Genomic DNA, 13,289 nt, shown 5'->3' with positions numbered 1-13,289 from the left:
TACAACCCAAGGGAAACCAGGGCTTGTGGTCCGATACGGTCAGGTCAGCCCCATTGGTTAAGGTGGTCTCCTAGGCGTGCTCGTTACCTGGAGACCCCAGCAGCCACTGCGTGGGCTTGGCTAGAACTTTCAAGGGCTTTCCAGGCACACTCACAGAGAGTTGGTTAACACAAATTCATTTATTTTCATTACAATAAAAATTATATTGTTATTTACAATGTATCAAATAAAGGGCCCACAGGGCCCATCAGTTCTTTCCAGTGGGATGGCTGGTCCCATCCCCTTATACGTGCTAACAGCACTCTCAGCTGCAATGGCATCTTCAGCTGGACCAGGGCAGACTCCCCAAACTCCCGTCACGCTCAGCTCCTCTCGAGCAGCGTCATCTCCACGCCTCGTTTGTCCACATCTGCGGCACAGACTCCCCAGGCAGTCTCTGCGATCAGCCTGGCCCAGTGTGCGAAACTGTCGCCCGGGCCCCGTCCGTCTGAGAGGAAAGCAGGTCCTCAGGGTCACGGGCATGGCTGCAGAAGCCTGGGGCCACCAGCACGTGGGCGCAGAGCTGCAGACCTGGCACGTGTAAATTGTCCTGCTGGGTGGCGTCGCCCTCGGTCTGAAAAGCTGCACCTCGACAGCAGCGCAGCTCTCCGGCCGCGCTGTGCTGCTGGTGAAGGCGGCCTCTGCCTACTCCAGGCTCAGGTAGGACACTGAGCTGCCTTGCTGCACTGCAAAGGTCACCTCAGTGCAGATGTTCATCTTGGAGGGGCTTGTCAGCTGGAACCTGCAGGAGTGGGAGGAGGGCAGCACCATGAGCTGGCAGTCGTGCGACTGAGGAAAAAGCAGCCAGGCTGATCTCACCAGCCCTTGGGCCCAGCAGGCGATCTTCTCCACGTCTAAGTAGGAGCACGTGCAGAGGGTACGCAGGAGGTACGAGCTCTGATCCGTCCGCAGCTTGTCCTCGGGATGGTGGAGAAAGCACAAACTGTCCCCCAGCAGCTGCTCCCTCCAGCACATGCACTCCAGCCCCACACGCACGCTGCAGCGCCTTGCTGGCAGCTGCCCCGTGGTGGCCGGCTCCAGGCTGAAAGAGTGCCCGGGGGGTGGCCGCAGGAACACCAGCAGGCGGTAGGAGATGCTGTCCTCCTGGATGCGCCAGGTTTCACAGCTGTCGTCCATCCCAACGGCTGCCTGCATCTGCGGCATCAAAGTCCTCTTGGAAACCACTTGGCACATTCCAAGGAGGTCGCCCACCAGCTTCTTCAGCACCTTGCACGTCTCAGGCAGGCGCTGCTCTGCCGATTCACAAGCCAAAGACTTGACACCACTGAGGTCTTCCTCCTCCTCCTCATCTTCCTCCTTCTCCTCCACCTCCTCGCTGCTGGAGCTGTCCTGCTCACTGCAGCTGACAGAGGCAAAGTTCACTTCCCTGGCCAGCCAGCAGATGTCAGCGAGCAGGACCATGGCTCCTGCCGTGGTCAAAAGCGGCCAGTGCTGCAACACAGACCGGAGGAGCCAGTCTTCCCACGTGCAGTTGCTCTGCTCCATCTCCTCCAGCGGCTGAATCATCTTCTCACGCAGATACTCCTCACGCTGCTGCATCTGCTGGGCTGTGGCCACGTCTTTCTGATGATGGGTCTTCAGCCCATGCTGGGTGGCCAGCACAATCACAAGGAGGCCAAGTCCGGCAGCCATGGCCTGGAGGAGGCGGTGACGTGCGGAAAACGGACTCCACAATCTATAAGATTGTAAAGTGGGTATGTTTATTCAGCGCCGGGCAGCACGCGGTGGGGGGGGTAGTCCCGCCAAAACCGTGCGCGGCTGACGAGGCAACTCACTTTGAATTTATACAACCCAGTGTTACATACACATGAAGTTTTAAAACACGCCTATACATATGTATGAGCTATCCCGGCTTTGTATTAAAATTAGTCCCAATGAGTCATTTGGTCGCTTTTAGCTGGTTCTTGAAGGAGGCTCCCCAGTTCTTATCAGGAACTGTCCTTGTGAGGAAGTGCAGGACTTCTGCTTCAGGGCACAAAGCAAGGCCCCTCAGTTCTTATCATGGACTGTCCTTGTGAGGAACGCAAGACTTCCCCTCCCCTTAGGTAGTTTTCACAATAGCTAATTAGCAAAGCAGAGGATCATTTGTGTTAGCATGCACAGCAATAATTGAACAATGCCATCTCTACTAAGGTTTTTTTAACACCTTCTCTCAGCAGGAGAAAAAGGGGCTCAGCAGGGCTGGGTGGCAGGGAGCACGGGACCGGGGCAGTGGGGCAGGAGCTGCCTGGAGCTGGGGGCCCGTAGGAGAGGTGGGAGGGAACAAGGGCAGGGTTTGCAAGCACTGCAGGGATGGGAGCCACAGGCTCTTCCCAGACGGCGTTTGGGCACTGCTGGCAACAGGCTTGAAGGGGCCGCGGGCCCTGGCTGGAGCCAGCATGGGGCCCGTCCTGCCCAAGCCGCCCTGATGACCAGCCCCTGGCTGGGCTGTGCCCCGAGAAAGGGCAAGGGACACCACAGGCCCCATCCCCGCCACACAACAGCGTCCTGACGCATCCCCAGAGCCTCTCTGGGCACTGCCACCGCAGGGAGACCCGAGCACCTCTGTCCCCAGTCCCGAGGGTGGTGCCGTGCCCTGCCCTGAGTGGCTCGCCTCTCGCTCGGGGTTAGAAACCCCCTGGCCCCTCCTCTGTGCTCTCACAGCCACCAGAACAGCATCACCCAGACGGCAGGCCCCAGCCTTTGTCCCCACCGCCCAGCTCAGTGGCTCCTGGCCATCACACCCAGTACAAACCCATCCGGCAGCAGGGAGCTCACAGGGACTCTCTTGACTAAGCAGGCAGACGGCCCCCATTGGTTAAGGTGCTGTCGTAGTTTAGCCCTGGTCAGGACCAGACTACGCCTTCTCTCTCTCACTCCCCCCCACACTCCAAGAGAATAGGCAGAGATAATATGAGAAAAAAAGTCTCCAGGTTTCAGATAAGGACAGGGAGAAATGCTTAAATTTACCGTTGACGTGCGGAAAACGGACTCCACAATCTGTAAGATTGTAAAGTAGGTATGTTTATTCAGCGCTGGGCAGCACAGGGGGGTAGTCCCACCAAAACCGTGCGCGCCTTACGTGGCAACTCACTTTAAATTTATACAACCAAATGTTACATACACATAAAGTTTCACAATACGCCTATACATATGCATGACCTATCCCCGCTTCGTATTAAAATTAGTCCCAAGGGGTCATTTTCATAAACTCCTCCTGTCTGGGCTTGCGCAGTGCCTCCTGGTGGTGGTCGTCGGGGGTCGTGGGGATGAAGGCAGGTGACTCCTCTTCGTCACCGCTAGTAACCTTTTGTTCTTGCGCAAACTCAGTTATCCCTTGGCTTTCATTCAAGCTGCAGGGTCGGTTTTAGCTGGTTCTTGAAGCGACCCCCCTAGTCCTTACCGGGAACTGTCTTTCGTGGAGAATTGCAAGACTTTCTGCTTCAAATAGTTTGCACAATGGTTAGCAAATTATTAAGGAAGTAGTTAACAAAACATTAAGCACTATTTATCAACTTGATTCCTTAGGATGCACAGCAATAATTAATCAATGCCATATCTATTAAGATTTCTTTAACTCCTTCTCTCACCGTTAGGGGCAAAACAGACTCGACTAGGGGAAAACTATTCACTGATTGCTAAAAAACAGCAGGACAATGAGACCGAGAACAAGATAACCTGCCCCCACCCCTCCTTCTTCTCGGGCTTCACATTATCTCTACCACCTTCCCCCGCCTTCCAAGCGGCACAGGGGGGAACAGGGAATGGGGGTTACGGTCAGTTCATCACGCGTTGTTATACGCCGCTGCTTCATCGTCAGGGGAAAAACTCCTCACATTCCTCCCCTGTGTGGGGTCCAACCCACGGGCCACAGTCCTTCATGAAACCGCTCCGGCACGGGTTCTCTCTTCCACGGGGTGCACTCCCTCCAGAACGGCTGCCCCAGCGGGCCCCCCACGGGCCACAGCCTCCTTCAGGCCTCCACCTGCCCCAACGTGGGGTCCTCCACGGGCTGCAGGTGGATCTCTGCTCCTCCGTGGAGCTCCATGGGCTGCAGGGGGACAACCTGCCTCACCACGGGCTGCACCAACTTGGGCTGCAGGGGAACCTCTGCCAGGAGCCGCATTACTCCTGCCCCTCCTTCTTCACTGACCTTGCCGGCTGCAGCCGTTCCTCTCACCACAAAAATTCTTCACAACAGGCAGGCGGACGCCTCTCAGCATTGCTTCTAGTCTCACTTCCTCTCCACTTCTTGCAGCCGGGCCGGGCTGAGTCTTGCTTCATCGTCGGGGAACAACTCCTCACATTCCTCCCCTGCTCCAGTGTGGGGTCCCACCTACGGGCCACATTACGGTGGGGTCTTTTACAGGCCACCTGGCCAGGAAGACAGAGCAGACGAGGCGCTCTATAGCCAGATAGGTGCAGCCTCACGGTCACAGGCCCTGGTCCTCATGGTGGACTTCAACCACCCTGACATCTGTTGGAGAGACAGCACGGCACGGCAGGGCACAGGCAGTCCAGGAGGTTCCTGGAATGCATGGATGATAACTTCCTCCTGCAGGTGATAGAGGAGCTGACAAGGAGGGGTGCCATGCTCGACCTTGTGCTCACCAACAGGGAGGGACTGGTGGGGGATGTGAAACTAAAGGACAGCCTTGGCTGCAGCGACCATGAGATGGTGGAGTTCAAGATCCACGGGGCAGCAAGGAAACTACACGGCAAGCTCTCTGCCCTAGACTTCAAGAGGGCAGACTTCGGCCTCTTCAGGGACCTGATGGGCTAAGTGCCATGGGAGGCGGCCCTGGAGGGAAGAGGGGCTCAGGAAAGTTGGTCTATATTCAAGGAGCACCTCCTCCAAGCTCAGCAGAGGTGCATCCCAATGAAAAACAAGTCGGGCAAAAAGGCCAGGAGGCCGGCGTGACTGAGCAAGGAGCTCCTGGACCAACTGAAAGTAAAAACGGAGGCCTATAGAGGGTGGAAATGGAGACAGGTAGCCTGGGAGGACTACAAAGAGGCTGTGCGAGTCGCCAGGGATAAGGTAAGGAAGGTCAAAGCCCTGGCAGAACTGAATCTGGCCAGGGATATAAAATGCAACAAGAAGAGCTTTTATAGGTACGTAGGGGACAAAAGAAAGTCCAGGGAAAATGTAGGCCCCCTCCAGAAGGGAACTGGTGTCCTGGTTACCCAGGACATGGAGAAGGCTGAGGTACTCAATGACTTTTTTGCCTCAGTCTTCACCGACAAGAGTTCTTGTCCCACCACCCAAGCTGTAGAAGGTGCAAGCAGGGACTGCGAGGATGAAGAACCGCCCATTGTACTCAAAGAGCAGGTTTGGGATCATCTGAGGAACCTAAAGGTGCACAAGTCCATGGGACCTGATGAGATCCATCCGCGGGTCCTGAGGGAACTGGCAGATGAAGTTGCCAAGCCACTGGCTATCGTATTTGAGAAGTCGTGGCAGTCTGGTGAGGTCCCCGATGACTGGAAGAGAGGGAACATAACCCCCATTTTTAAAAAGGGGAATAAAGAAGACCCGGGTAACTACAGGCCGGTCAGCCTCACCTCTGTGCCTGGCAAGGTCATGGAGCAGATCCTCCTGGAAACCATGCTAAGGCACATGGAGAGCAAGGAGGTGGTTGGTGACAGCCAACATGGCTGTCAGGGCAGATCGTGCTTGACCAATCTGGTGGCCTTCTATGACGGGGTGACGGCATCTGTGGACAAGGGACGAGCAACAGACATCATCTACCTGGACTTGTGCAAAGCTTTTGACACTGTCCCACACGACATCCTTCTCTCTAAACTAGAGACATGGGTTTGATGGACGGACCACTCGGTGGATAAGGAGTTGGCTGGATGGCCGCACTCAGAGAGTGGTGGTCAACGGCTCAATGTCCATGTGGAGACCAGTCACGAGTGGCATCCCTCAGGGGTCCGTGTTGGGCCCGGCCCTGTTCAACATCTTTGTTGGCGACATGGACAGTGGGGTAGAGTGCACCCTCAGCAAGTTTGCCGATGACACCAAGTTGTGTGGTGCTGTCGACACGCTGGAAGGGAGGGATGCCATCCAGAGGGACCTTGACAGGCTGGAGAGGTGGGCCTATGCCAACCTCATGAAGTTCAACCAGGCCAAGTGCAAGGTCCTGCACCTGGGTCATGGCAATCCCAGGCACAAATACAGGCTGGGCGGGGAATGGATTGAGAGCAGCCCTGAGGAGAAGGACTTGGGAGTGCTGGTGGACAAGAAGCTCAACATGAGCAGGCAATGCACCCTTGCGGCCCAGAAGGCCAACCGCATCCTGGGCTGCATCAAGAGGAGAGTGGCCAGCAGGTCGAGGGAGGTGATTCTCCCCCTCTATTCTGCCCTGGTGAGACCCCACCTGGAGGACTGTGTCCAGTTCTGGAGCCCCCAACACAAGAAGGACATGGACCAGTTGGACAAGGTCCAGAGGAGGGCCACAAAGATGATAAAAAGGCTGGAGCACCTCTCTTATGAGGACTGGCTGAGAGATTTGGGGCTGTTCAGCCTGGAGAAGAGGAGGCTCCGGGGAGACCTGATAGCGGTCTTCCAATACCTCAAGGGGGCCTATAAGAAAGATGGGGAGAGGCTGTTTAGTAGGGCCTGTTGCAATAGGACAAGGAGTAATGGTTTTAAAATAGTGGGGAGTAGATTTAGATTGGAAATTAGGAAAAATTTTTTTACAATGCGAGTTATAGAACACTGGAACAGGTTGCCCAGAGAGGTGGTGGAAGCCCCATCCCTGGAAACGTTCAAGGCCAGGCTGGATGAGGCTCTGAGCAAACTGATCTGGTCGGGGATGTCCCTGCTCCTTGCAGGGGGGTTGGACTAGATGACCTTTGAAGGTCCCTTCCAACTCAAACCATTCTATGATTCTATGATTCTATGAAACTGCTCCGGAGTGGGACCTCTCTTCCACGGGATGCACTCCCTCCAGAACGGCTGCCCCAGCGGGCCTTCCACGGGCCACAGCCTCCCCCAGGCATCCACTTACCCCAGTGTGGGGTCCTCCATGGGCTGCAGGTGGATCTCTGCCCCTCTGTGGACCTTCATGGGCTACAGGGGGACAACCTGCCTCACCACGGGCTGCACCAACTTGGGCTGCAGGGGAACCTCTGCCAGGAGCCGCATTACTCCTGCCCCTCCTTCTTCACTGACCTTGCCGGCTGCAGCCGTTCCTCTCACCACAAAAATTCTTCACCACAGGCAGGCAGACGCCTCTCAGCATCTCTTCACGTCTCATCTCCTCTCCACTTCTTGCAGCCGGGCCGGGCTGAGTCGGGCCCACACAGCCGCCCGGCGGCAGGCCAGAGGCTGAGGCCTGCAAGGCCCACAAGGCTTGCGCCTCTCCCTCTCTGCCCCTGCTCAGCATCTTCACATCTTCTCTCCTATTTTTTTTTCTGGTTTCCCCTTCTTAAATACGTTAGCACAGAGGCATTATCACAGAACATTCTGCTACCAGTTGGTTCAGCCTTGGCCAGCAGCGGGTCTGCCCTAGGCTCGGCCGAGTCCACTGAACAAAGGGGAACAACTTCTAGAGCAGCTTGTTCCAGAAGCTGCCACCTTAGCCCCCCCTCACTAAATAAAACCAGAACAAGCTGTTTCTTTCCATCTGTACTATTAGTGTCTTTGGTACACAGTCAACCTCACCTACTTGGCAAAGTTAACTTGCTTTTTTCCTAATCATTGAATCCAAGGGTGTTTGCTCGAAGAGAATCTGCAGTACATCATTTTGTAAAAAAAAAAATTATTCAGTGGGCAGATATCTCATAGATGAACCCGTGGCATTCATTGTCATGCATAGGATTGCACTGAGTTCCATCTTAGCTTTATGATCGTCCAGCTGGTCACGCAGCAGTTGCTTCAAACCCTGTTCATAGAAGCAGCACAGGTTTCTGGACAGAGCATCCTTAGCTAGACGACCTCAGGAGAAAAAGTGACCTTCTTCTGTGAATCAATCTCACCTTTACACTGCAGAAAAATTAACGTTTTAAGTGCTTTTTTTTTGTCAACTGGTGAGAAACTATATAAGATTCTGGTACACTTGTTTTATTTTACCTTTTAAGCAGCTCTTAATTACTCTTTCTCACATTAGATGCAAAAGCATTTAGAGTTGGTCTAAACCTGTTCCTACTTCAGCTACTCTGTTTCAATTTTTCCCAGTGACAGAGGCCAAGGGGATGAAAAATGCGACTGTGAGGCTCTCTGGAGCAGAGAATAGGGCTGGGACTGAGATGTTGAACTTGTCTAGGAATAGTCCTGTGTCTCTGTAGGTTCTATGGCATATTGCAGCAGCCTCAAACTGCTGGCCCAGAAGGGCCTGAGTTTCCTGGAAACTCTTTTTCTTACCTGCCAGTACCCTCTGGACACCCAGCAAGCCGCAGATGTCTGTAAATGGACACCTGGAGTGAACCCTCTCTCTTCACTCTGTTTGAAGAGCATCTGTCAAAGTGAAGAGTGAGTCTCTTGGGAAGCTTTGGGGCTGCTCTGCAATAGCTATCTGCAGGCATACTCTTACCTTCTGGAAAGCATTGGGAAACTCCAAGTAGCTTGTTTCTCACTGCAAATTTCTAAAACACCAGCTTTGCAAAAACATGAGATTCCAAGACTTTCTGGGGATTTTTTTTTTTTTAAATGGAATTTGTGGTGTTCTGTAAATTGATGGATATGGTTGCCCCACAATATATTAGGAGACATAAGTATAACTAGAATGCACAAAGCAGTAGTGAAATAACTGTGAATGGAAACTCACATCAATCATTAAGTTTATCTAATAAGAATCATAGAATTATAGAATCATTTAGGTTGGAAAAGCCCTTTAAGACCTCAGCCAAGATTGCTGATAAGTGATGGAAAGTGGCTTGGTGAACACTTCTGCCAGCCCCCTCAGTATCATTGGGTAGATCCCATCTGGCCCTACAGACTTACGCGTCTAGATTTGGTAACTAACCAAATGTAAGCTTAGAACGATGACTTAAAACGTGTAACCACTCCTCTGTGAGGTAAGGACACTGAATTCTGGAGGGTTTCCTTGAATGGCATCCTGATCCAAGGGGAGAGTCTCCAATTGAGAGCTGCTGCTTCAAGGAACGCTGCCTCAAAGGGGTCTCCCAGCAGACGCCAGTTACAACCCAAGGGAAACCAGGGCTTGTGGTCCGATACGGTCAGGTCAGCCCCATTGGTTAAGGTGGTCTCCTAGGCGTGCTCGTTACCTGGAGACCCCAGCAGCCACTGCGTGGGCTTGGCTAGAACTTTCAAGGGCTTTCCAGGCACACTCACAGAGAGTTGGTTAACACAAATTCATTTATTTTCATTACAATAAAAATTATATTGTTATTTACAATGTATCAAATAAAGGGCCCACAGGGCCCATCAGTTCTTTCCAGTGGGATGGCTGGTCCCATCCCCTTATACGTGCTAACAGCACTCTCAGCTGCAATGGCATCTTCAGCTGGACCAGGGCAGACTCCCCAAACTCCCGTCACGCTCAGCTCCTCTCGAGCAGCGTCATCTCCACGCCTCGTTTGTCCACATCTGCGGCACAGACTCCCCAGGCAGTCTCTGCGATCAGCCTGGCCCAGTGTGCGAAACTGTCGCCCGGGCCCCGTCCGTCTGAGAGGAAAGCAGGTCCTCAGGGTCACGGGCATGGCTGCAGAAGCCTGGGGCCACCAGCACGTGGGCGCAGAGCTGCAGACCTGGCACGTGTAAATTGTCCTGCTGGGTGGCGTCGCCCTCGGTCTGAAAAGCTGCACCTCGACAGCAGCGCAGCTCTCCGGCCGCGCTGTGCTGCTGGTGAAGGCGGCCTCTGCCTACTCCAGGCTCAGGTAGGACACTGAGCTGCCTTGCTGCACTGCAAAGGTCACCTCAGTGCAGATGTTCATCTTGGAGGGGCTTGTCAGCTGGAACCTGCAGGAGTGGGAGGAGGGCAGCACCATGAGCTGGCAGTCGTGCGACTGAGGAAAAAGCAGCCAGGCTGATCTCACCAGCCCTTGGGCCCAGCAGGCGATCTTCTCCACGTCTAAGTAGGAGCACGTGCAGAGGGTACGCAGGAGGTACGAGCTCTGATCCGTCCGCAGCTTGTCCTCGGGATGGTGGAGAAAGCACAAACTGTCCCCCAGCAGCTGCTCCCTCCAGCACATGCACTCCAGCCCCACACGCACGCTGCAGCGCCTTGCTGGCAGCTGCCCCGTGGTGGCCGGCTCCAGGCTGAAAGAGTGCCCGGGGGGTGGCCGCAGGAACACCAGCAGGCGGTAGGAGATGCTGTCCTCCTGGATGCGCCAGGTTTCACAGCTGTCGTCCATCCCAACGGCTGCCTGCATCTGCGGCATCAAAGTCCTCTTGGAAACCACTTGGCACATTCCAAGGAGGTCGCCCACCAGCTTCTTCAGCACCTTGCACGTCTCAGGCAGGCGCTGCTCTGCCGATTCACAAGCCAAAGACTTGACACCACTGAGGTCTTCCTCCTCCTCCTCATCTTCCTCCTTCTCCTCCACCTCCTCGCTGCTGGAGCTGTCCTGCTCACTGCAGCTGACAGAGGCAAAGTTCACTTCCCTGGCCAGCCAGCAGATGTCAGCGAGCAGGACCATGGCTCCTGCCGTGGTCAAAAGCGGCCAGTGCTGCAACACAGACCGGAGGAGCCAGTCTTCCCACGTGCAGTTGCTCTGCTCCATCTCCTCCAGCGGCTGAATCATCTTCTCACGCAGATACTCCTCACGCTGCTGCATCTGCTGGGCTGTGGCCACGTCTTTCTGATGATGGGTCTTCAGCCCATGCTGGGTGGCCAGCACAATCACAAGGAGGCCAAGTCCGGCAGCCATGGCCTGGAGGAGGCGGTGACGTGCGGAAAACGGACTCCACAATCTATAAGATTGTAAAGTGGGTATGTTTATTCAGCGCCGGGCAGCACGCGGTGGGGGGGGTAGTCCCGCCAAAACCGTGCGCGGCTGACGAGGCAACTCACTTTGAATTTATACAACCCAGTGTTACATACACATGAAGTTTTAAAACACGCCTATACATATGTATGAGCTATCCCGGCTTTGTATTAAAATTAGTCCCAATGAGTCATTTGGTCGCTTTTAGCTGGTTCTTGAAGGAGGCTCCCCAGTTCTTATCAGGAACTGTCCTTGTGAGGAAGTGCAGGACTTCTGCTTCAGGGCACAAAGCAAGGCCCCTCAGTTCTTATCATGGACTGTCCTTGTGAGGAACGCAAGACTTCCCCTCCCCTTAGGTAGTTTTCACAATAGCTAATTAGCAAAGCAGAGGATCATTTGTGTTAGCATGCACAGCAATAATTGAACAATGCCATCTCTACTAAGGTTTTTTTAACACCTTCTCTCAGCAGGAGAAAAAGGGGCTCAGCAGGGCTGGGTGGCAGGGAGCACGGGACCGGGGCAGTGGGGCAGGAGCTGCCTGGAGCTGGGGGCCCGTAGGAGAGGTGGGAGGGAACAAGGGCAGGGTTTGCAAGCACTGCAGGGATGGGAGCCACAGGCTCTTCCCAGACGGCGTTTGGGCACTGCTGGCAACAGGCTTGAAGGGGCCGCGGGCCCTGGCTGGAGCCAGCATGGGGCCCGTCCTGCCCAAGCCGCCCTGATGACCAGCCCCTGGCTGGGCTGTGCCCCGAGAAAGGGCAAGGGACACCACAGGCCCCATCCCCGCCACACAACAGCGTCCTGACGCATCCCCAGAGCCTCTCTGGGCACTGCCACCGCAGGGAGACCCGAGCACCTCTGTCCCCAGTCCCGAGGGTGGTGCCGTGCCCTGCCCTGAGTGGCTCGCCTCTCGCTCGGGGTTAGAAACCCCCTGGCCCCTCCTCTGTGCTCTCACAGCCACCAGAACAGCATCACCCAGACGGCAGGCCCCAGCCTTTGTCCCCACCGCCCAGCTCAGTGGCTCCTGGCCATCACACCCAGTACAAACCCATCCGGCAGCAGGGAGCTCACAGGGACTCTCTTGACTAAGCAGGCAGACGGCCCCCATTGGTTAAGGTGCTGTTGTAGTTTAGCCCTGGTCAGGACCAGACTACGCCTTCTCTCTCTCACTCCCCCCCACACTCCAAGAGAATAGGCAGAGATAATATGAGAACAAAGGCTCCAGGTTTCAGATAAGGACAGGGAGAAATGCTTAAATTTACCGTTGACGTGCGGAAAACGGACTCCACAATCTGTAAGATTGTAAAGTAGGTATGTTTATTCAGCGCTGGGCAGCACAGGGGGGTAGTCCCACCAAAACCGTGCGCGCCTTACGTGGCAACTCACTTTAAATTTATACAACCAAATGTTACATACACATAAAGTTTCACAATACGCCTATACATATGCATGACCTATCCCCGCTTCGTATTAAAATTAGTCCCAAGGGGTCATTTTCATAAACTCCTCCTGTCTGGGCTTGCGCAGTGCCTCCTGGTGGTGGTCGTCGGGGGTCGTGGGGATGAAGGCAGGTGACTCCTCTTCGTCACCGCTAGTAACCTTTTGTTCTTGCGCAAACTCAGTTATCCCTTGGCTTTCATTCAAGCTGCAGGGTCGGTTTTAGCTGGTTCTTGAAGCGACCCCCCTAGTCCTTACCGGGAACTGTCTTTCGTGGAGAATTGCAAGACTTTCTGCTTCAAATAGTTTGCACAATGGTTAGCAAATTATTAAGGAAGTAGTTAACAAAACATTAAGCACTATTTATCAACTTGATTCCTTAGGATGCACAGCAATAATTAATCAATGCCATATCTATTAAGATTTCTTTAACTCCTTCTCTCACCGTTAGGGGCAAAACAGACTCGACTAGGGGAAAACTATTCACTGATTGCTAAAAAACAGCAGGACAATGAGACCGAGAACAAGATAACCTGCCCCCACCCCTCCTTCTTCTCGGGCTTCACATTATCTCTACCACCTTCCCCCGCCTTCCAAGCGGCACAGGGGGGAACAGGGAATGGGGGTTACGGTCAGTTCATCACGCGTTGTTATACGCCGCTGCTTCATCGTCAGGGGAAAAACTCCTCACATTCCTCCCCTGTGTGGGGTCCAACCCACGGGCCACAGTCCTTCATGAAACCGCTCCGGCACGGGTTCTCTCTTCCACGGGGTGCACTCCCTCCAGAACGGCTGCCCCAGCGGGCCCCCCACGGGCCACAGCCTCCTTCAGGCCTCCACCTGCCCCAACGTGGGGTCCTCCACGGGCTGCAGGTGGATCTCTGCTCCTCCGTGGAGCTCCATGGGCTGCAGGGGGACAACCT

General features: G+C 54.6%; 2 protein-coding genes across 2 annotated transcripts; both read right to left on the bottom strand.

The window, feature by feature from the left end:
• Window positions 1-684: 684 nt before the first annotated feature.
• Window positions 685-1,692, bottom strand: LOC147600936 (inositol 1,4,5-trisphosphate receptor-interacting protein-like 1). The gene is made up of 2 exons (XM_086747662.1): window positions 1,575-1,692; window positions 685-1,292 (listed from the first exon to the last, which is right to left on the bottom strand). Exons 1-2 carry the CDS (start codon window positions 1,690-1,692, stop codon window positions 685-687), a joined length of 726 nt encoding a protein of 241 aa, XP_086603788.1.
• Window positions 1,693-9,867: 8,175 nt separating this feature from the next.
• On the bottom strand, window positions 9,868-10,875 carry LOC147600935 (inositol 1,4,5-trisphosphate receptor-interacting protein-like 1). The gene is made up of 2 exons (XM_086747661.1): window positions 10,758-10,875; window positions 9,868-10,475 (listed from the first exon to the last, which is right to left on the bottom strand). The coding sequence occupies exons 1-2, from the start codon at window positions 10,873-10,875 to the stop codon at window positions 9,868-9,870; spliced, it is 726 nt and encodes a 241-aa protein (XP_086603787.1).
• Window positions 10,876-13,289: the final 2,414 nt, after the last annotated feature.

Source organism: Chlamydotis macqueenii, chromosome 4 (genome assembly GCF_036417535.1).
Source record: "Chlamydotis macqueenii isolate bChlMac1 chromosome 4, bChlMac1.mat, whole genome shotgun sequence".
NCBI lineage: Eukaryota > Metazoa > Chordata > Aves > Otidiformes > Otididae > Chlamydotis > Chlamydotis macqueenii.
Note: the sequence above shows the minus strand (reverse complement) of the source record. Positions and strands in the feature narration are given on the sequence as shown.

Coding starts and splice junctions, on each gene's coding strand:
- LOC147600936 (XM_086747662.1), bottom strand. CDS start 1,692: ATGGCTGCCGGACTTGGCCTCCTTGTGATTGTGCTGGCCACCCAGCAT. Junction 1,293..1,574: donor GCAGCGTGAGGAGTATCTGC/GTGAGAAGATGA, acceptor GTGAATCGGCAG/AGCAGCGCCTGCCTGAGACG.
- LOC147600935 (XM_086747661.1), bottom strand. CDS start 10,875: ATGGCTGCCGGACTTGGCCTCCTTGTGATTGTGCTGGCCACCCAGCAT. Junction 10,476..10,757: donor GCAGCGTGAGGAGTATCTGC/GTGAGAAGATGA, acceptor GTGAATCGGCAG/AGCAGCGCCTGCCTGAGACG.